This window comes from Narcine bancroftii, chromosome 9, assembly GCF_036971445.1.
Source record: "Narcine bancroftii isolate sNarBan1 chromosome 9, sNarBan1.hap1, whole genome shotgun sequence".
In the NCBI taxonomy this organism is placed as follows: domain Eukaryota; kingdom Metazoa; phylum Chordata; class Chondrichthyes; order Torpediniformes; family Narcinidae; genus Narcine; species Narcine bancroftii.
The window spans coordinates 43,727,597-43,750,900 of NC_091477.1; the positions used below are offsets into that span (position 1 = coordinate 43,727,597).

General features: G+C 35.6%; 1 protein-coding gene across 11 annotated transcripts in view; it reads right to left on the reverse strand.

The window, feature by feature from the left end:
- The window catches only part of LOC138743475 (uncharacterized), a 192,718-nt gene that overhangs the window by 57,921 nt on the left and 111,493 nt on the right, over positions 1-23,304 (reverse strand). For all 11 annotated transcript variants that reach the window (XM_069898910.1, XM_069898911.1, XM_069898909.1 and 8 more), the window contains 2 exons: positions 11,250-11,362; positions 7,992-8,108 (listed from right to left, as the gene is read on the reverse strand). In XM_069898910.1, the coding sequence (XP_069755011.1) occupies positions 7,992-8,108; positions 11,250-11,362 (230 nt within the window). The remainder of the gene's footprint in view (positions 1-7,991; positions 8,109-11,249; positions 11,363-23,304) is intronic.

Genomic DNA, 23,304 nt, shown 5'->3' on the forward strand with positions numbered 1-23,304 from the left:
TAGCTTTTATAATATATCTTATATTTCCTCTATTTCAAATGGTTTTATCAATTTGTTTTGCTCCTCCTTGCAATTTCAGTAGTTCAATTTTAGCTAGAAACTCATCTATTTTGTCTTCTTTCCCTTCGTTCTCAGTTCGGTATAATTGCTCATAGAATTCCTTAAAGTTTTCATTGATCTCTGTTGGGTTATATGTAATTTGTTTGTCTTTTTTCCTTGATGCCAATACCGTTCTTTTAGCTTGTTCTGTTTTATGCTGCCAAGCCAGTATTTTGTGCGTTTTTTCTCCTAGCTCGTAATACTTCTGCTTTATTTTCATTATGTTCTTCTCCACTTTATACGTTTGTAATGTTTCATATTTTATTTTTTTGTCTGCCAATTCTCTTCTTTTTGTTGTATCTTCCCTTGTTGCTAGTTCTTTTTCTGAACTTACTATTTCCCTTTCCAGCTGTTCTGTTTCCCGATTGTAGTCCTTTATCATCTGAGTTACATAACTTATTTTCTGCCCTCTGATGAAGGCTTTCATTGCATCCCATAATATAAATTTGTCTTTCACTGATTCCGTATTTATTTCGAAGTACATTTTAATTTGGTGCTCAAAAAATTCTCTAAAATCCTGTCTTTTAAGTAGCATGGAGTTTAATCTCCATCTATATGTTCTTGGTGGGATGTCCTCCAGTTCTATTGCTAATAACAGGGGTGAGTGATCAGATAACAATCTAGCTTTATATTCCGTTTTCCTAACTCTCCCTTGGATATGGGCTGACAACAGGAATAGGTCAATCCTTAAGTATGTTTCATGTCTACTCGAATAATATGAGTATACCTTCTCCTTTGGGTGTTGTCTCCTCCATATATCCAAAAGTTGCATTTCCTGCATTGATCACCATTGATCACCAACGACAAACTCAATCAGAGACTCATTTAAGGTCTCTTACTTGTGCACTCTATTGATTTTCTTTTTGTTTTCTCTGTATTGCAGTTTGTTTAAATTCATTATTTGTTTACAGTTCTTTGTTTACATTTTACGCTGTGCAGTTTTTTTTGGACTACCAATAAGTGGTAATTCTGCTGTGCCCACAGGAAAAAAGAATCTCAGGATTGTATGTGATGTTATGTATGAACTCTGACAATAAATTGGAAATCTGAAAATCATTATATTCACTTTTATGCTGTTTGTGCTGTACACATTGCATTCAATCCTTGTATATAAGTAATCTTTGTTACACCTTAAAATTGTGTATTTCCCCAAATTATAGAATGGATATTTATGTAGCTGCCTAAAGCCAGGCTCCATAAGAGATAGGAGAAGTATTAGGTATTTCAGCACATTGAATCTGCTTCAGAATTCAAATCATGGCTAATGTATTCTTTCTTTCAACCCCATATTATGGCCTACTCCAATGTCAGCTCGGTAATAGGTTAGCTAAATGCTTACCTAAATTGATAAATTTAGACCAAACAGGTTTCATCAAGAACAGAAAATCAGCAAATAATATTGTCAAGTTTTTAAGCTTATTAAATGTAGCTCAAAAAAGAAAAATACCACCAGTAGCCTTGGCTTTAGATGCAGAAAAAGCATTTGATAGATTAGAATGGGACTATTTATTTGAAGATTTGAAGGTATGTGGAATTCCAATAAATTTTATAAATTGGAAAAGAACATTATATAATCGCCCAAAGGCTAAAGCAGCTACAAATAGACAAATATTAAAACCTTTCTCATTGGAAAGATCATCTAGACAAGGTTGTCCATAATCACCTATCTTATTTGCACTTGCTATAGAACCTTTAGCAGAGGTGATAAGAGATAATAAGATCAAGGGCTTCAAAATAGAAGAATATGTTATGCAGAATATGTTATATATCCTACAAACCCTGAAATTTCATTTAAAAAAATGTACGATTGGTGGAGTATGGGTTAGTATCAGTTTATAAAATAAAAACTGATAAAAGTGAAGGGATGCCAGGGACTGAGATTGATTATACCCAAATTAAGAAAGTGACAAAATTTAAATGGCAGAAAGAGGTGGGTAGATATCTAGAAATGAATATTGATAAGAATTTGAATAATTTATTTAAATTTAATTATATACTTTTATTGAAGAAAATTAAAGAAGACTCAACAAGGTGGAAAGATTGACCAATTTCTTTAATAGGGAGGATAAATTGTGTGAAGATGAATATTTTTCCGAGAATTGCAATACCTATTTCAATCATTTCCAATTTCAGCAAGTTTTTTCAAGACCTTAATAAAAATGTAAGAAAATTTATTTGGTGAGACAAAATGCCCAGGATGGTGTTGGAAAAATTAATATGGAAGTATGATCGGGGGGACTGCGAATGCCTAAATTTAAAAATTATTACAAACCAGCTCAACTTAGATTTTTGTCCTCCTGTTGTCAGATTGGTGAAAAGACAGTGTGGGTATCGATTGAAATGAGTAAAATAGGAGAAAATAATTCTGAATATATTTTGTATAAATGGCATGAACAACTGTTGAAAGGGAGAATTGATACACCAATTTTGAAACATATATTAAAAGTATGAAATGAAATTCATGTAGAAAGAGGAATGAAGAATTATCAAATAGCTAAAATAGCAAAACCCACTTCTTCCTTTTACAGTTAATAATTAAATGTTTTGATATTTGGTATAATTGTGGAATTAAAAGGGTAAAGGATGTCTTTTTGGTTTTTATGTCTTTTAAGACAAGTATTTTATACCAAATAATACTATTTTTTCTTATTATCAACTTAAATCATAAAGAAAGTTAGGATAGAATTTTAGATTACCTGAACAAAGTCAATTTGAATATTTAATAACTGATATGTTTATGAAAAGATTTATTACTAATATATATAAATATATATATATATATATATATATATATATAAAATTGCAAGAGATTATGGAGAAAAAATATTTATTTAAATCTAAATTAAGATGGGAAAGGGATCTGAATATACAAATTCAAGAAGTATGGTGAAAATTATGCTATGAGAGTGTAACAAATGCAATTAATGTCAGATATCAAATTGTACAATTTAATTTTTTTATATCAATTATACTATACTCCACATAAATTGCATGGACTTAATTCCAATTGCTCTGATCAATGCTTTAGATGTAATAAAGAGGTAGGAACCTTTTTACATGCAGAATGGCAATGTGAAAAAGTAGAAAAATTTGGAAGGATATGAGTACTTTATTGGGACGAATTATGAAGACAAAAGTTCTGAAAGATCCGAGAATATTTTTGCTAGGCAATATTCATAATATGAAGTTAGATATTTATCAAAGGAAGTTTTTAAATGTAGCAATAGCAGTAGAGAAAAAATGTATTGGGGTAACATGGAAATTAGACAATGATGCGGGGTTGAATAAATGGAAAATGGAATAATGTATAATTTACGGAATCAACCCGAATTTTTTACAAGATCTGGAAAGCATATATGGATTTCATTGGCAAGTTCATCTACAGCATCCACCTCTCCTGCTCCAACTCACCCTAGTTAACTTAAAGGTTTAAGATTATATTTGTAAATTTGAAATTTAATGAATGAATGAATGACATTCAGATAGGCTTTTTTTCTTACTTTTTTGGAGAGGGAAGGGAAGGGTAGGGGGAGAAAATACAAAATTATGTATGGCCCTTGTGGTCCATACAAGAGGAGCTGTCTGGCTGTATAATGTTTCACCTGAGATAAGGGAAACAGAAAAGGAACTCTGTGGTGACCTGAAAGAAAGAGATGATCATCTGGAAAATCCTGATGAGGCAAGTTTCTTCAGCAAGACACTGAAATGACTGATCAGAAGGAATCAGTTTGTGTGTGTCCAATGAGCAACAAATCTCTCTCTGAAAAAAACCTTCCTGAGCGGTAACCATTTACCTTTCAAGCACAAAAACCTGGTGAAGATTCATAAATGTTAAATTCTGTGCAAAGTATTAGAATTGCCTGATACCGGTGAACTTGGAGGAGTGAGAAGTGAGATTGGACTGTGAATCAAATAACTTTTCTGAACTTGTAGACACATTACATACACGTGTGCTTAGAATTAGAAGAGGGTTAATTGGTTAAGTTAATAGTAACAAGTTAAAGTTTGATCCTGTTTTTATGTTTAAAGAAAATTAAAAGTAACTTTTGTTTAAGTAACCATTTGTCTTGGTGAATTTCTATTGCTACTGGATTTTGGAGTCATCTGGGCCCGTCACACTCCTAACTCATTTAGCACCCATTTCTTTGCTTGTCATTACCACTTCTCCTGTGTCATAGCCCATCAGTCTGATGTCTGCTCTTCTTTTTTACTCTTTATCTGAGAAAACTTTTAGTATCCTCTTTTATGTTTCTAGTTAGCTTACATTACCAAGTTTCAAGTTAGTTGTATATTATGCTGAAACAATGGCCTAACTTAGTGCTTTATCCAGTCAGAACAGAACCACATGGGCCTCTGTTCATGATCCATAGGAACAAAAAATATAGAAACAAGAGTAGGCTTTTAGGCTTCTTGTGCCTGCCCTAGTCTTCAAGATGATCATGATTTTTGATGCACTGTCACTTTCCTGCACACTGAGTTGCCATAACTCTTAAAGATAAAGAACTCTGAAGATTCACTATCTCCTGGCTCAAGAAATATCTTCTCAACCCTATCCTGAATGGTCCAGACCTTATTGTGAGAGTAGATGTAAATGCAGCACTAAATGCCTTTCTTGGTTTTCTTCCTCATTGCCTTCCAGCAAACCTGGATTCAGAGCAGTCACAGTCTGGTTGCTTTTGGATCAAAAGTGGTCAGCTGCTTGAGCACTTAAAGCCCATGAACGATTTTAAGGCAAACATTTTATGGTCATGCATTTACTTACATCAGGATATTCAATATGCTCTCGGTGTTGGTCTTTGAGCATGAGCTTTACAAGGATGTATAATTGCAGAGAACTGCAAATGAGAACTGGCTAGTACTGAGTGGTGTCATGCATATCAATTTTAGAGGTCAAATGACCACATATACCCAAGAGATTTGTGTAATTTATGGTGGGCAGTTACAAAGTCAAATTCAATTTTATTTTCTGCACAGCAACTCTTTGGAAAAAATAAAAAGAGCTGCACATTTTTTTTAGCATTTCAATTTGCATGATCACAAGTTCATTATGAACATTAACATTCCAAAAAGGAAACATGACTGGAATGTTTTTTGGTGTTCCAAATTAGAAAATAAGTTTTTGCTGTTTGTTAACTACCAGTGAACTCAATCAACAAAAGAGGCGATTTTTCCTTTCCTTAAATGAAAAGTAAAAAAACTGCAAATCCAAAATTAAAGCAGGAAAGGTTGGGGATGGATGCTCAGCACAAGCATATCTGTGGCGAGGTTAACAGATCAATGATCCTTCACCTAAACCACGGGATGAGAAAATGTTGCAGAGGGGGAGGAGGTGAAGAAACAATGGGAATGCCTGTAATAGGGAGATCAACATTGTGCCGGTGATGCAGTTGCTTTAGTGCCATCTAAGAGTAGACAATTAATGTTTGTAAATCATTGCTGATCTGTCAAGAGCAGGGCAAATAAAGAAAGACGATAGAAAGCAGTAGAAACAGAGAGCAAGAAAGGAAAAAAAATGCTGGGAGTACTCCATCTGAACACAGCATTTGCTGGAAATCTGAAATAAGCCAGATGTTTTTATTTGAGTCTTACTTGAGTCATCCCCCTCATTCTTGTCCTATTTATACTTGTCTGGATCAGCAATCATCTAGGTTCATTACATTCGCTTAGGTGGCACTGAAAGTGATTATAAAAACACAGAAATGCTGGAGGAACTCAGTAGTTCTCGCAAGCAGGCATAGGAGGCAAATATATATTACCAATGTTATATATTACCAATGTTTTGGGCCCAAGCCCTTCCTCAAGGTATGAGTGAAAAAAAAGACAGGCATCCAAATAAAAATGCTGGGGAAAAGGGAAGAATGGAATGGGAAGGAGAACAGGCCACCAGAAAAAAGGTGTTAGTTGGATCTGATAAGAGGACAGGAGAGAAGAAAGGTGAGAATTAATTGGGGTAAGAGGGGTTGCTTTTTGCTCTATGAAAGAAGACAGATGAAAAAGGGAAGAGTGAGACAGTCAGACAGAGCTAGAGGAAAGGAGACATAGGGAAATATACGGGGTGCTGTCAAACAGAAACCAGAGAAGTTGATGTCAATGCCATCCTGTTGGAGAATTCCCAGATGGAATACAAGGTACTGTTTGACTACTTTTATCTAGTTTGCTACCAACTTCCACAATAACCTCAAATTCACTTGGTCCATCTCTTGCAATGAAACATGATAGGCTGGAGACGCTGACAGAAGCAGGATATATTTTTAGCAATAATCTCCCTTTTTTGGATCCATCTCGGAAGACAAACTCTCAACAGGCATCTTCTACAAATCCACCAATTCCCACAGCTACCTTGACTACACTTCATCAACTCTCCCTCCACTACATTGACTACTACACTGATGAGCTCATCAGCTTTAGCCACTTGGCTGCTAGCTTTCACTCCAATGTCAAATTCACTTGGTCCATCTCTGGCAACACTCTCCCCTTTCTTGCTCTGTCTCCATCTCAGGAGACAAACTTTCTACAGACAATTTTGCAAACCCACCAACACCCACAATTACCTTGACATCACTTCTTCTTCACACTCTGTCCCCTGTAATTATTCCATTCCTTTCTCTCAATTCCTTTGACTCCATCGCATCTGCTTCCAAGACGAGGTCTTCCATGCTAGATCATCAGAGATCCTTCGTTGAACAACGTGGCTTCCACTCTACCACCATGAACTTTGCCCTCACTCGCATATCCTCCATTAACTACACCTGCACTGCCCTGACCCTCTCTACCATCCCCCGCATCCAAAATATTTCCATTTCCACCATCACTTGATACATATTCTCCTCTCCACCTTACGAAGGGACTGCTCCCTCTGTGACTCCCCCATCCACTCCTCCCTTCCATCCAATTGCCCTCTTGGCACCTATCCATGACCGCAAGAGATGCTCCACTTGCACCTACACCTCCTCCCTCACCACCATTCCAAGCAACTGAGAGGTCATTACTGCATTCGGGGCTCCTGTTGTTGTTCCTCTCCATCAAAGAGACTGGACACATACTAGATCACTTTGTTGAACACCTTGGCTCTGTACGCCACATTAGTGTGGATCTCTCAATTGCTATTCATTTAATTTCCCCACACCATTCCCTTGCTGGCATGTTTGTCCATGGTCTCAAGCACTGCTAGATTGAGACCACCCGCAAATTGGAGAACAGCACCTCATATTCCATCTGGGCATCCTCTAACCGGATGGCATTAACATTGACTTCTCCGGTTTCTGTTAGGCTCCCATCCCCCATCTTTCCCTATTTCTCATTTCCTCTAGTTCTGTCTTCCTTTTTTCCTCTATCTCCTTTCACAGAGCCAAAAACAAGCCCCCTCCCCAATAAATTCTCACCTTTCCACGGTCCTCTCTTCTTAACATATCAAATTAACACCTTTTGTCTGGGGGTCTGTAATTCTTCCCCTCCCATTCCTCCCTTTACCCTTGTAATACAGATGCCTGTTTGTTTTTTACTCATACATTGTTGAAGAGTCAGGCCTGAAGTGTCAGAAATATTTTTTTTTTCCTTCCTTTGGATGATGCAAGACATGTTGAATTCCTCTAGCATTTCTGTTTTTATTACACAGTGTCTGTAATTTTCATGTTTCATTTATACTCTCTATCACAGATCCTTTTTTCTTTCCATTCCATCTCACCTCACCTCTATGCAACTTAAAACATGCTTGATTTCTCATTTTTTCGATTATGGTGGAGGGTTACTGAATGATGCATTAACTCTTGCCATGGAAACTACCTAACCTGCTGAACACCACGGTAATTTGTTTTTCTTATTTCATATCCTTCTGAAAGAACCATATAAGTACCTACAAAAGGTACAGTGCACATTACCACAAGAAAATATACCTGACAAACATTTTCCTTTTTTGCTGCCCCTCCACCACGTTCCACTTGTGATTTCCTTGATGTTGATAAAAATCCATCCAAGTCATTTTCATCAGCAGAGTCTGGCTGATTATCATTCTGTATGTTTCGCATGGAATGACAACCATAAAAATATAAAAAGAAGATTTAAACAATTATTATTCTACCATTTCTGTGAGAAATAATGATATTGTGACAATAACACAATGATAATTTAAAGGAACCTCTCATGGCATTAGCAGGCAATGAATACAGTTAGAAATGGGTAGAGGGTGAATAAAGGTCTTAATTATTTTTTAAATGCAAAAGGCAGGCATCACTCCACAAGTTTGCTGATGGCTCTGTATTAGTAAAGTGAACAAGCAATACAGACATTTCATAATCAATGTATCAGTGACGGAAAATTTGGAATTCGAGTTTTGCCCCATGCTTCTGAAAGATAGAGCTGAAGAGATTGCAGAGTGATTAATAGTGATCTTTCAAGAATCATTAGTTAGGAATTGTTCCAGAGGACTGAAAAAAAATCATGAATGCCACTCACCTCTTTAAGAAGGGAGAGAGGCAACAGACAGGAAATTCCCGGTCTGTTAGCCTCATTTAATTGATTGGTGAGATTTTAGAGACCATTATTAAGTACAAGGTTTCAAGGTATTTGAAAGTACATAATAAAATAAGCCAAAGTCAGCGTGGTTTCCTTCAGGGGAGATCTTCCCTAATAAATCTGGCGAAATTCTTTGAGGAAGTAACAAGCAGGATACACGAAGGAGATCAGTGATGTTGTTTGCTGGAATTTTCAAAGCCTTTGACAAGGTGCTGAATATGAGGCTGCTAAACAAGATAGGAGCCCACAGAATTATAGGAAAGGTACTATCATTGATAGAAATATGGCTGACTGCCAGAGGCAAAGAGTGGGAATAAAGGGGGCCCTTTCTGGTTGGCTGATGGTGACTAGTGGTGTTCCACAGCAGTCGATGTTGGGCCTGCTACTTTTCACATTTCATATAAATTATTTGAATAACACAAATTAGAGCTTTGTGGCCATGTTTGTGGTAAGGTAGAGGGGATGGAAGTGTTGAGGAAGCAGGAAGTCTGCAGAGGGGCTTGGGCAGGTTGGGAGAAAGGGCAAAGTAGCTGATGAAATACTGTTCAGGGAAATGAATGGTCATGTGTTTTGATAAAAAGAATAAAGGCATTGACTATTTTCTAAATGGGGAGAGAATTTGGAAAGCAGACCAAAGGGGTTTGAGAGCCCTAGTGCAGGATTTCCTAAAATTTAACATGAAAAGTAATGTTGGTAGTAAGGAAGTGACGTTACACAAGTATATAATCTTCAGGATAATAATCTGGGATCTAAAACTCTGATAAATAGATGCTAAGGTTTCACAGTTTGGATTTAACTGTTAAGCAATCTGGAAGGATGACAGTCTGTGTCAGAAACAAAAATATTTTTCTCAGGTTCAAAAATGTACCTGGGTCATAGATCAATTGGATGTAATTGGATAGCACATACTTGTGGGCCAAAAGGCCCTGTTATTGTGCTGTATGCAGTCTCCTTGATGTTTAAATCTCAGAGTTCAAGTCTTTTAAATATTCCCAAAATATTGACTTCACTGGCAAGCCCAACTCTCAATTCCCATACTCCTTGAAAAGGCATTAATGAGACTTTATCTAGATCACTTGAGTGCTTGCACTAAAATCTTCACAAAATGCAACTGGGGTGTAATTATCAATTTATGCCAGTCACGTACTTTGGTAATCTTAGCAAATTAGCTGCAGTACAAATTAAGCCAAATGGAATTAGTCAATTAGGCAATTTTGTCAATGTTGATAGGCCTGCTTCCATGCTCTCCAAAAATCCTTGGAATATCAGAAATGGATAGGTTTCCCATCAAGCCATCTCCTTTACTCTGCATTGAGCAATTGAATCTTCATAATGTGGCGATTGATTGCATCAAGACAAGATGGGAGTGGTCTGCAAGCAAGATTGGAACCAGAATGAGCATGGTGGAGTTGGTGATCAGGAAATTAGTTAGGAATGATCAATAACAAGACCTCTTTAATGGCCCTAGATCTAAAGGGCTCAGTAGTTGGTGGTGATGAGGGAGGGGTGTAAAGGAAGTTTAGAAAAAAGAAATGGTCAAAAGTGTAGTCAGAAGTCTAGTGGATGTGGAACAAGATTACAGGATGAATGGTGGGAGCATAATGTGAGTCATTGCCTCACTGGGATCCCAGTCCAGTGTTAAGATGTGATTCATTTGTGGATTGGCCAATGATAACTGATCCTGAGACAATTTATTTAATCTCATAATCTACTAATGTTACCAGATTGAAAATAGTGCTACAATGAATAATTTCCTCAAAAAGATTCTCTTACCCATCTATCTTCCCAGTCTCTCAATCACCAATGTTACCTTTACTTAATCGCCTTCTTATTATCAATGCTACACAGCCACCAAATCTCGCATTCTTGACATGTTCGAATGTCCGACGTATTTAATTTCTGTATTAAGATTTCTGATTCATTTTAGTCCTCACTCCATCATTTTTTTAAAAAAAATCTACTCACCCATGCTTCAGAGCAGATCAATAAAATTGTAGACCCTAATAACTGTAAATAGTATCATAGTAAATTTGGTCCTATTAGATAAAGAAGTTTCTTCATATTTATTTGAAACAATCTAGCATCAAATATTCATGCAATAAGCCTATTGTAGATTCTCAGTACCGTTCCCTTATTTTCCCCGTTATATTTTTAATCTCTAATGCTTCTGTGGTCTTGAAATGGGATGCTCTGTAACTGTTATCATCTTGGAAATGACTTTCTTTTGATACCAATTCTTATGCTTGATCATAATTCTACTCTCTTGATTAACTACCACTCAATTAATTCATTTCTCTGATAGCCTCCAATGTTGGTCTTGAATGTCAAAATTTTAATTACCTTTGAACCTCTGTACTTCACTTTTTATATTGTTCTATATTTTGTTTTAGCATCTAAAGAAAATATTAATGCTATTGTCTCCTGGATTCGTCACTCGAGAAAGAATGTGCAATGTTAGCCATTCTTCTTACTCTACAGTTGTAACTCGATAATACACAGCTTTCCAAGTCACCTGTTCCAACAGAACATCTTCAGAATCCCAATCATATTGCACTTTTGCCTCTTTAAGGCTAACAAGTGTGGAAACAGTACCTTTAATATTGGTTAGTATATTGCCATACTTATAGTAAGTAAAATACCTTTCTTTCATTTCCAGACCGTAGTTGAATTTGGTTCTTATTGGAAGATGTTATTTGTAGGGGTTTCTTTTCATTTTTATAAACTGTTCTTCTGCTTGAGATATTGTTTTCACCTACAATACATAGTCTTGTGTCAGACAAACATTCAAAAGTAAGTGAAAAACTGCTGACAGCAGAACAGGTTGCATCATTTCATAAAAGAGAATGTTCTTTCAGTTTTCTTGCCATATTTCTCATCCACTAGCTGCTGAGCAGAGTGAACAAAGAGAAAATAAATATTTTACCACTAAACCAAAATTAAGGATATGAGATATACCATGGAATTGCATAAAACCAACAGTCAGTGTCCAATTGACCCCTGCTGTGATATCCCCCCCCCCCCTCAGCAATGGTTTACCAAAGAGTTAATAGCTTACATAGAGCACCTCATTCTAATTTACTCTCCCCATTCAACTTCAAATTCATTGGAGACAACACAATGCAAATAACCCAGTTGTAGCAGCGAAGATCCATGTTTTGGTAGTAACCATCTCTTTGCAATGAAGGACACAAAGGCTGTACTTTTCTAAGTGCATGTTGTATGTCACTTTCTTGTCAATATCCTTTTGCAGACTCCCATCCTCACAGTTCACTTTGTCCTCAACTAACTTGAAAACATGATACTCAATTTTCTCATCTATTTCATCTACCAGTATGTAAATAATGAAAAGCTAAATATGAGTTCCTACTAGTAACAATCTTCTAATCTGAAAGTGATTTATTAATTTCTACTTCATTTTCAGTCCTTTTACCAATTCTTTACTACCATTTATTCCTCAAACTATAGGCCATTACTTACTGCAAAAACCTGTTTCACAGTACTTCATCAAAAAACTATTGAAAAATTGAGATGCACTGTATCTCCTTTTAATATTGCTGCAAATTACAACTCTTGACATCTCTATTCAACCATGCTGGCTCAATCTAATTGTATTACAATTTACCCAAATCTAATCATAATGATGACTTTCCAACAACCTCCAGCAAGCTAACTGGTTTATAATTCCCTATTCCATCTCTCCCCCCTTTCTCCAATAACAAATTAACACTACATGTATATATTCTCAAAAAGTTAGGACACCCAAGTCCCAAAACTGTGCTCAGACCACCAGGTGGCACACTTGATTTCTTCAAAAGGAGCAATCCTCTCCATATCCTTTCTGGCAAGACCCATCAGAATTTTATATATTTCAATCAGTTCTCTCACTTATAATTCTCGACGGTGCACATTGAGCCTATATAATTTTTCCCCAGAAAGCAATTTTATCCAGTAAACCATGACTGACCTACTTTCAGCATATTTATGTTCCTCCCTAAGCAAGTTCTGTATACAGAACTTCAGATGATTAACTTAAATAACTTAAGCATAAACCTCCAAGCAATGAACAATACAATTAGTCATAAATTGGCTGTCCTGGCCAAGGTAGAGAGTTATCTTCTGATTGCTGGTATGTGAAATATAGAATGTAGAACTAATTTTTGGGTGGAGGGGGTGTGAGGGGGAAAGAGAGATTTTTTTGCTGAGCCAAATTTTCTGTCTTTTCTCGAGCTTAAAACAGAATCAGAAATGTTTAAATGCAAAATATTAGTTGAGAAATCAATTACTGTTTCCATAAAGCACAATTTAAAATGATTAAGTTGCTTTGCTTGTTGTACTGTGGTGTGTTGATATTTCAATCCTGCTGTAAAACAGCGCAAATGTTATCTGTTCAAGCTATGCTTCACTGAAAAAGTCAAGGCTTTTCAAATTTTGACTAAAATGAGTACATTTGACTAAAATGAGTACAGTAGTGTAGTGACAAAACAGCATTCAAAAATTTTTATATAGGAAACAAAATAAAAATTCTGGAAACACACACCACATTGTGTTGGTGTTTATTGTATATTGTCTATTTGGTAGAATGTCTATTTGGTAGAATGCACAGACTGGAAGTTCTTGACCTCAGGAGCGAACATGAATTTACTGCGGCTATTGCCTCAAAAGAGCTGGATTTTTTATTTTCTGTTTTCATTGACATGTTACAATTGACCTCAGCTATGCAAGCAGCTTATTACCAAAGCTGATACAAAAGCAGTTTCAGAATGTATATATAACATAAAAGAATGTCAGTGTAAATAGAAATTGCAATATTTGCTTTAGAGATATTGGAATATCCCCATTTTGTTATAAAAATGTGCATTACAAGTCTACTAAAAATGGTGGGGCATTCTTTAGCAGTATTGTATAAAAAGTTGCAAGATTATGGCATAATATCGGGTTATAAAATTAATTAGAATAAAAGCGAAGTTATACCATTGGTAGATGGGAATTATGATCGATGTAAAGAGGTTGCTCAATTTAGTAGGACTAATAATATCTAGGTTTTAGAACTGATAAAAATTTAGAAAATTTATATAAGTTAAATTATGTTCCATTACTTGAGAAAGTTAAAAAAGATTTAAAAAGATGGAATTACTTACTTATTACTTTGAAGGGGAGAGTGAATTGTATCAAAATGAATATTTTTCCAAAGGTACAATATCTTTTTCAGTCTATTCCTTGTTTCATATTGCAAAATTTTTAAAATTCCCACAAAAATTTTTGTGGGAAGGAAAGATGAATAGGGTACCTTTGGAAAAATTGACATGGAAATTTGAATTGGGAGGTTTACAACTTCCCCACTTTCAGAAATACTATAAAGCAGCGCAACTAAGAATGTAATGTTTGATGCAACAAAATCTTCTGTTTGGGCTAAAATAGAGTTGGACAAAATTGGTGAAAAATCTATGATGGAATTTATTTATAAATGAAATTCAAAATTATTAATTGGTGCAGACCCAACAATTTTAAAGCATTTAATTGAACTATGGAATAAAATTGATTATCAAACAGGTGGGAAAGGGAAGATTTCATTGAAAACACCTTTATATCAGAATAAACTTTTTTCTTTTATTGTGGATAATCAGTTTTTGAAAGTTTGGAACCAAATGGGGATTTTTAAAAGTCGAAGATTGCTTTGAAGCAGGGAAATTTTTGTCTTTTAATTATATGAAAAACAAATTTCAAATCCCTCCGAATACTTTTTTTTGTTATTATCAAGTTAAAAGCTTTTTATTAGAAAAATTGGGTCATGATTTAAAATTATCTAGACCACACATGTCAAACTTAGGCCCGCGGGCCAAATTTGGCCCGTGATATAATTATATTTGGCCCGCAAGATCAATTCAAATATGTATTAGAGCTGGCCCGCTGGCCGCCGCGCCAGTATAGCGCATGCACAGCTAATACTACAAATCACAGAATGCTTTGCAAATGCATTGGCGCCGGCCCGTCAGCCCGCTAATCGCCCCCACCTCCTCTCTTTACTTTCATTAGCATCTGCGACCTGTCGCCCAACTCACATGTAATAAACCCCTTACGAAAAATGGCCAAACTAAAGACAGGAAACAGAACCTTTCAAGACAGGTGGGAGGCAGACTATATGTTCATCATTTTAAAAGACAAACCTGTTTGTCATTGAAGCAAGTTGTTCTTTTTTTGACTTGTTGGCTTGTGAAAAAAAATACATTTAAAAGGAGCTTAAAGGCTATCGAGAAATATTATTTATTGAATATTTTATTTCTCATTTGTTAATGCTTCTTCTGGAAAGAGTTTAACCAAAACTATTATTAAACATTTATTTTAATAAGAAAAAGTTTAACATTACATATGTTGAAAGAAGAGAAAACATGCAGATGTTGTTGAAAATATTCAATAAATATTTAGTTTGGCCCACGACTTAGCCCAAGTTTTTAATTTTGGTCCTCTGTGAATTTGAGTTTGACACCCCTGACCTAGACAATCTTCTTTAGAATTATTACTTACTAAAGATGATTTTAAAAAATTATTCCTGAAATGTATAAGTTGTTACAAAATAAAATGCCTAAAGCAGATTTTCATAAATCAAGAATGAAATGGGAATTGGATTTAGATAGAAAGATTGATGAAAATGTTTGCAAAAATTTGTGTAAAGTGTTACAGAGTTCTGTGTTGTGCATTGGCCTGTGCGTTGCATGGTTTTATGTTAAAAAGTGACAGTTTGCCTTAGAGAGCCAAGGTGAAGGTGGACTGCTGAGAGAATGGGAGAAGGACTGAGCATGTGTAGAAAATGAAAAAAATTCTGGACTTGGACGATAAACCACCACTGTGGAGTGAAAGGAGGCCCAGAGCATGAGTCATGGTCTAGAGGACAGTTTAGAATGTTGGGATTTCAAAAAGGATGAACATTCCGAAGGCAGCCAGAAGGATCCCAACCTAGCCAGTTGCAAGCAACACAAGACAACTTCGAATCTTGTGCTCTCTCTCTCTCACACAAAGATCTTTTGGCTTCAGTTTACCAAACAAACTGAATTTTGTTTATGATCTTTGCTTCGGTTGAGATCGAAGTTTTATGAGTCTTGTGTGTTTTGTGTCCAAGTTTTTCTGTGAGCTGTTTGGAAATAACAGACTTTAATTACATATGCTATATTTAGGCTGGGGAATTTATTAGTTTTACACTGTTATACAAATTTGCATAGTAACCAGTGGGCATTGTTATAAAAGGGGGGGATTTTGAATTAAAGTTTGAAGATGAATTTTTGTTAATAAAGTAATTGTTCATCTTTATCTCTGTGTGATATGCCTTCCTTGTGGTTCCTGGTTTGATTTTGTAACAAAAGATAGTATGACTAAAGTAATAAATGTACATTATAGATTAGTACAATATAATTTTTTACATCAATTGTATGTAAATCGGTATAAATTGAAAATTTTTCAACTTAGTTCTTCAGATTTGTTTTAGATGTGACCAAGAAGTAGGAACTTTTTTTCATTCGATGTGGACCTGTCCTAAGGTTAAAAGTTTTAGGTTGCAAATTAAATTGTTTTTGGAACAGATATTAAAAAAGTAATTTTACGTTTTGATCCAGTGTTGTTTTTATTAGGAAATATTAAGTCGATAGCTTTAAGATTGAGACTGACCATGTACCAAATTGAATTTTTGCATTTGTCCTTGGCTGTTTCTAAAAAGTGTTTAGCTATTACATGGAAATCCGACTCGGATTTAGGTTAGAAAAGATTACATATAATTTAAGAGACAAATATTTTTTCTTTACTAAAGTTTGGAGCCCTTATTTGAAAACTATTGGTGTTAGAATTTGATCTCTTGGTCCACTTCGATAGGTGCCACTGCTCCTGCTGCCAAAAAGTTTGAATATGTTGTAGTAGACGATGATCTCCTTTTTCTTTCTTCGTAGGTGGGGAAAGGTGGAAGGAGGGTATTAGTGGGATGTTTGGGGGTTTTATATATCTATATATATATATATAAATGAATTTTTTTTTAAAAGAAAAAAGAAATTGAAGAAAAAAATGTCAGAGCTAGAGGCACTGGTGCAGAGCTGAGGAGATCGGGGAGCTGAGATGCAGAGCTCCCCCGAAGGGTCCTATTACCCAGTCCTGCTGCCAACAGTTCCATACAGGCTTTATATGGCCTGTTAAATAGCCAATGATATTTTATTTAAAATCCTACAATCACACAGAGTGGGCCCACAGCATTTGTGGTCAGCAGCACCCATAAAGGCATTGCAGACTCTGGGATGGGGTGGCAACAAAGGGCACCAGTAACCAGAGGACATTCCATTTGTAAAACACAATGTTGTATCAGACACAAATGGTCGTTACATTATTGTTTCAGGGAAATTGTACAACAAAATGGTGGTTTTTGCTAATATTTATGCTCTTAATGTAGATGATGTGGGGTTTTTCAAACTTTTTTTTCTTCTTTGGCAGACTTGAGTCTATACTCTCTGGTCCTAGGTCGGGATTTTAATTGATGGTTAGACCTGTTTTAGATCATTCATGTGTTAACTCTGCAACATTTTTTTTAAATTGAGATTATGGTATTTCTGATGTTTGTTGTTTTTTTCATCCTACTAACAGTATTTTTTTCTCCCTCACATGCTCATCATACTTTTTCACGGATTGATGATTTTTTATTGATAATCAATTAATTGCACTGACTCATTCTTGTAATTACCATAGTATTGTAATATCAGATCACGCCCCTGTTTACATTATCAATGATTTTTCATAATCTTTCTCAAACAAAAAGACATTGGCATTTCAATTCAGCTTTACTATCAGATAGTAACTTTGTGAGATTTATGGAAGAACAGATATTTTTTTCTTTGACAATAATGTCTCATTGGAAACTTTCAGTTTGGTTGTATGGGATACCTTGAAAGCCTTTCTGAGAGGACAAATTATTTCTTGTACTGTTTTTAAAACAAGGAAGGACAATATTTTACCCAAATTATTATTTCTTTTTCAATCAATACCAATTTTTATCCCTAAATTGTTTTTTGATTCGACTATATTGCCTTATATATGGAAAGGAAAATAAAGTACATCTGCAAAAATCTAAAAGAAATGGAGGTATGGCGCTACCTAATTTCAGATTTTATTATGGAGCGGTTAATATACGTTGCCTTATATTTTTATAATTGTGATAACTGTCCATTATGGGTAGCAATGGAAATGAACTCTGCTAAAAAAATATTTCAAATTTAGCACTTCTTGGATCTTCACTTCCATTTTTTTGAATTAAGTTCATTGATAATCCTATTGTTAAACATCTGTAAGAATATGGATAGAGTTTAGAAAACATTTTGGATTTCACAATTTTTCTATTTCAAGTTCTATTTTATCAAATCATTTTTTTCAACATTCTTCATGACTTTGTCTTTCAGGAATGGCACAGAACAGGTATTCAATGTTTTAAAGATGTTTTTATTGACCACAACATTGTATCATTCAAACAACTCTCTGAAATGTTTAATTTACCCAATTCTCATTTCTTTGGATATTTTCAAATTAGATATTTCTTCCAATCTCAGATTTCTGATTTATCTGGAGTTCCTGATGCGAACTTTGTGGATGAGTTATTTTAGTTTATAGCCTTCACGTAAAGGTTTAATATCTATTATATATGATAAGTTACTATCTTTAAGATAGGCCCTGATACTTAAAATTAAAAATGCCTGGGAATGGGATTTAAACCTTTCAATATCAGATGAAATTTGATATTCAATTTTTAAGTTGATCAATAATTCATCATTATGCGCTCGTCATTGTTTACTAAAACTTAAAGTTGTAATGTCCAAAGCTAAATTATCTCATTTTTATCCAGATATAAATTCTTGCTGTGATGTAAGAGAGGAGAGGCTTCTTTAATTCATATGCTCTAGACTTGCCCTAGGCTGGAAAAATACTGGAGAGATGTCTTCCATACTTTATCTTTAATTCTTAACATAAATTTAGAACCAAATCCTTTGGTTGCTCTTTTTAGAACAACAGGAAGGATGGTGCTCTTTTGACTTCGATTAAATGTCCAACACTATCCTTTGGGCTATTACTTAGATGGAAGGATGCTGCCCTGCCTACTCATGCTCAGTGGCTGAGAGATACCAGGTCATGTTTAAACTTAGAAAAGATTCAATATTCAATTAATAATTCAGGTATAAGATTTCAAATGCTATGGGGGTCATTTATAAGCCATTTTCTTAGTCTTTTATATAATACTTAACCTTTATTTTTTTCTCTGTTTTCATTTTAAGTTTTCTTTCTTTTCTTTTTCAATCTTTTTATTAATCATAGTATAAACAATACCTGAGAAGAATAGGAGTACATAATCAAAAAGAGGAAAAAAATCACTATGTGACATCATATAACATATTGGATAACACCACAATTAACGAATGTTTCATCTCCTCAAACTGAAATCTTTAAAAAAAAAGAAAAATGCTATATAAAACACCACCTAACCCAAGAAAAAAATAAAAAGATTGGGCACTCTATCCTGAGAATTTATTAATGAAAATTAATCTTCTGGTCTTCACCAATAAAGAGAAAGGAAGTAAAATTAAATATAGTTCGGAAGGGGAAAAAAAACTATACTAAGTCATGTGAAATAAACTTGGAGAGACTTGGCCACCTTTTATAAATTAACAAAAGTATCAAATGTACGACGTAATTTTTTCTAAACTTAAACATGATATAATTTGAGAGAATGATTGTCTAAGTAGATGGATTAGAATCTTTCCATTTAAATAAGATAGCTCTTCTAGTGAACCATGTAGAAATATGTAAGTAGGAACTCGACCTACTTCTGGAACTAAAATTCCATAAAGGGCAGTCAATGGGTTAGGTTGCAAATTGATATCCAGTATACCTGAGAAAGTCTTAAAAATATCTATCCAAAATCTCTCCAACAAAGGGCATGATCAAAACATACAAGTTAGAGAAGCCACTTCTGATTTACATCTATCACAAATAGGACTAATGTTAGAAAAAATACGGGTTAATTTGTCTTTCAACATATGAGCCCGATGTACCACTTTAAACTAAAACAAACAATAACGAGCATATACTGAAGAGGTATCAACCAATCCAAAAATCTTCTCCCATGATTCCTCTGGAAGATGTAACTGAAGTTCCTCTTCCCAGGCCCTTTTAATTTTGTCATTAAAATTTGATTGCAATCTTAATAACATTATGTTACCTATTAAACCAGTGATTCTCAACCTTTTTCTTTCAACTCACACAATCTCTATGCCATTGGTGCTCTGTGATTAGTAAGGGATTGCTTAAGGTGGGATGTGAGTGGGAAGGGAAGGTTGAGAATCACTGTTCTTGACCATTTGTTACTGAAATATTTTGCTTGAGAAAAATTGTCATTGGTCCATTTCCTTTGTATTATGAAACTGTGCCCACAATTATTCAATTAGTTACAATTAAACAGTGGTTTTCAAACCTTTTCTTCCCACTCACAGACCACCTTAAGCAATCCTTTACTAATCACAGAGCACCTATGGCATAGGGAATACTTAAAGTGGTCTGTGAGTAGAAAGAAAAAGGTTGAGAACCACTGTATTAAACCCTTATGAGAAGGGTTCAATGTAAAAAAAATATCAACTAAATCCGGCTAGTATGATGTTGGAAAGTTAGGCAGTAAAGTATTCAGAAAATGTCTAATTTGGAATTATCTAAAAAAAACAGATTTAGGTATATTTATTAGATAATTGTTAAAAAGATATTAAGGTACCATCAATAAACAAATCTGAAAAAGAAACAATTCCATTAACTTTCCACAAAGAGAAGGCTTGATCAATTATAGATGGTTTGAAAAAAAATAATTAAGAGAAATGGTGCTAGATAAAATAAAATTTTCAAGTCAAAGAAATTCCAAAATTGAAACCAAATCCATAACGTATGTTAAAGTATGAGTTGAAGGGATGCCCACTAATCTTAGAAAGTGTAAAAGGAAGAGCTGCTCCCACTAAAGCAGCTACTCAATACCTCTGTGTGGAATTCAATTCCAAATCTACCCAATAACGCATTCAAATTTATCAGAATAGTAGATCCAGAAAATAATATAGCAGATGTTAACTGCCCAATAATAATCTTTCTTTAATTTCTGCAGATGGAATTTACTCAATCTGACATTCTTTTTATTCCAAATATAAGAAGATATTTTAGAGGCAATATTATCAAAAAAGGAATTTGGAATAAAAACTGTGACTGCTTGAAATAAATACAAAAATGTAGGTATTAATAGCATTAATACAACCTATTAAAGATAAAGCCAATAGAGACCAGTTAGATAGATACTGTTACATATAATCAAAGGAAGTAAGTTACATTACAACATTGGAGGAATAGATTTTTCAGGATCTGAAATAGATACTAAAAGATCATCTGTATATAAAGATACATTGTGAATTCCCTGAATATCACTGGAATCCTGAAGTGCTACTGCTCGGAGTTCCAAAGTTAAATTAAATAGTAAAGGACTAAGAGGACAACCCTGTCAAGTTTATCGAAATAACCCAAAAAGTGAAGTTTTTAGATTATTTGTAATTACAGCAGCGGCTGGAGATTGACAAATCAAATTAATCCAAGATATAAAACCGGAGCTAAAATTAAATCTGTTCAAAACTGTGGTGAATCCATGCTGAGCTGTCAGTCTTCCATTTGCCTAGCCCTGCTTTACTGACATTGGCCGTGTATTATCTCTACCATTAAAGACACACCCCTTGGGTATAACTGTGTATGCACCCATCGTCTTTCATTATCGTACCATTAGTTTCTACTAATAAAAGCCATGATTATTGACTGACCACGCCACCTTTGTCTACTTCTTTAACTTGCACTTCAATTTTATTAGCAGAAATGGATGCAGCACTCAAGCCAGAGCGGCTGATAATCGACCAGTCTGCCCCAAGGGCTAGAGAAATTTTCAACCACTGGATTGCTTGTTTCAATTACTATATGGCTCGAAACAACGTGGTGCATGAGGCGATACAGTGGGGCCACCTGAATTCCCTGCTGGGTGAGGTCCCTTTTGCTGTAATGCAAAGAGCTACAACTCTGGCTATATGTGGCGCCACGGAACGTGGTGCTTGCTCGACATCAGTTGCTGACCAAACACAAGAAACCCAGGGAAAGTGATCCTGCCTATGCACTGGCCCTCAACTCGCTGTCAAACAAATGTGATGTCAGGGCAAGTCAATGTGCAACAACACCGCAATGCCTTGAAGCCGGATGCTTTTGTCAACAGAATTGACTCCAGTTACATCCGTCAGAGGCTACTAGGGACAGAGCCCTTAACCTATGACCGGGCAGTCACTCTAGCCAAAACACTGAGAAGTGCCATACAGTCCAGTGAAATGCTGGAAACCGAAAGGGGAAACATCCAGGAGTTGTGGATTCCCGAAGGGGAAAAAGGGGCGAACCCCTGGCAAATGCTGCTTCTGTGATAAGAGCTGGCACCCCAAACAAAGTGCCCGGCTCGATTTGCTACCTGCAGCTATTGTGGGAAACTCGGCCACTTCGCTAAAGCATGTAGAGCGAAAATTACTCCCACTGATAAGAAAAAGCGAAGCGCCAAAAAAAATTCATCCAAGAGTTGCAGGAATGGAAGACAACTATGAAAGGGAGGAATCTTCAGACGAGCCGGCTGAATCGACTTCAAGTGAGGTAAGATCAACACAAAGTTCCCCTGTTAAAGCGCAACTGGCTGCAAAGCTTGGGGGGGTTTATGGACTGGAACGGTCAACTATGAAGGGGGAGATGAATGGTGAGACTGTCGATTGCTTAATAGTCTCAGGGAGTACTGACAGCTACATCCACAAGAAGGTCTCCAAAGCCTTAAATTTGTGGAGATATCCAGTGAACCGAAATATATCAATGGCTTGTAATGAACTTACAAACACTATACGGGATAAGTGTAAAGTTACTTTGAATTTGCAGGGACATTGTCTTGCTAATGTTTGGCTTTTTGTAATGGCTGATCTCTGCGCTCCTGTGTTACTGGGGTTGGATATTCGATCTCAGATGAAACGTATAGTGTTAAATTTCGATGGGCCACTACCCACACTTACCATCCCCCACACTAGTTAGTCTGTCCACGCTAAAGATCAAAGCTCCCTCCCTGTTCAGTAATCTGTCTCCCGAGTGTTGACCAATTGCCATTAAGAGCCATTCTCACAGCAAAGAGGACCATGAATTTATTAAAACTGAGACCCGGAGACTGCTTAAAGAGGGGGTGATTGAACCTAGTAAGGGTCCGTGGCAAGCCCAGGTGGTAGTTGTGAAAAATCACACTAAGAAACGACTGGCTATTGACTACAGCCAGACAATCAACCGTTACACTAACTTGGATGCCTACCCCCTGCCGCGCATCAATGAAATGATTAATCAGATAGCACAATACAGAGTGTACTCAACTATCGACCTCAAGGCAGCTTACCACCAAATCATCATTAAAAAAGGGAATGACCCTATATGGCCTTTGAGGGTGATAGGGGGTAATACCAGTTTAAAAGGGTACCTTTGGTGTGTCAGTGTCTCAGAGGGAGATGGATAAGATCATTAGAATGTATGAGTTACAGGGTACGCTCCCCTATCTGGATAATGTCACTATCTGTGGGAAGACCCAGACTGAACACAATGACAACTTTA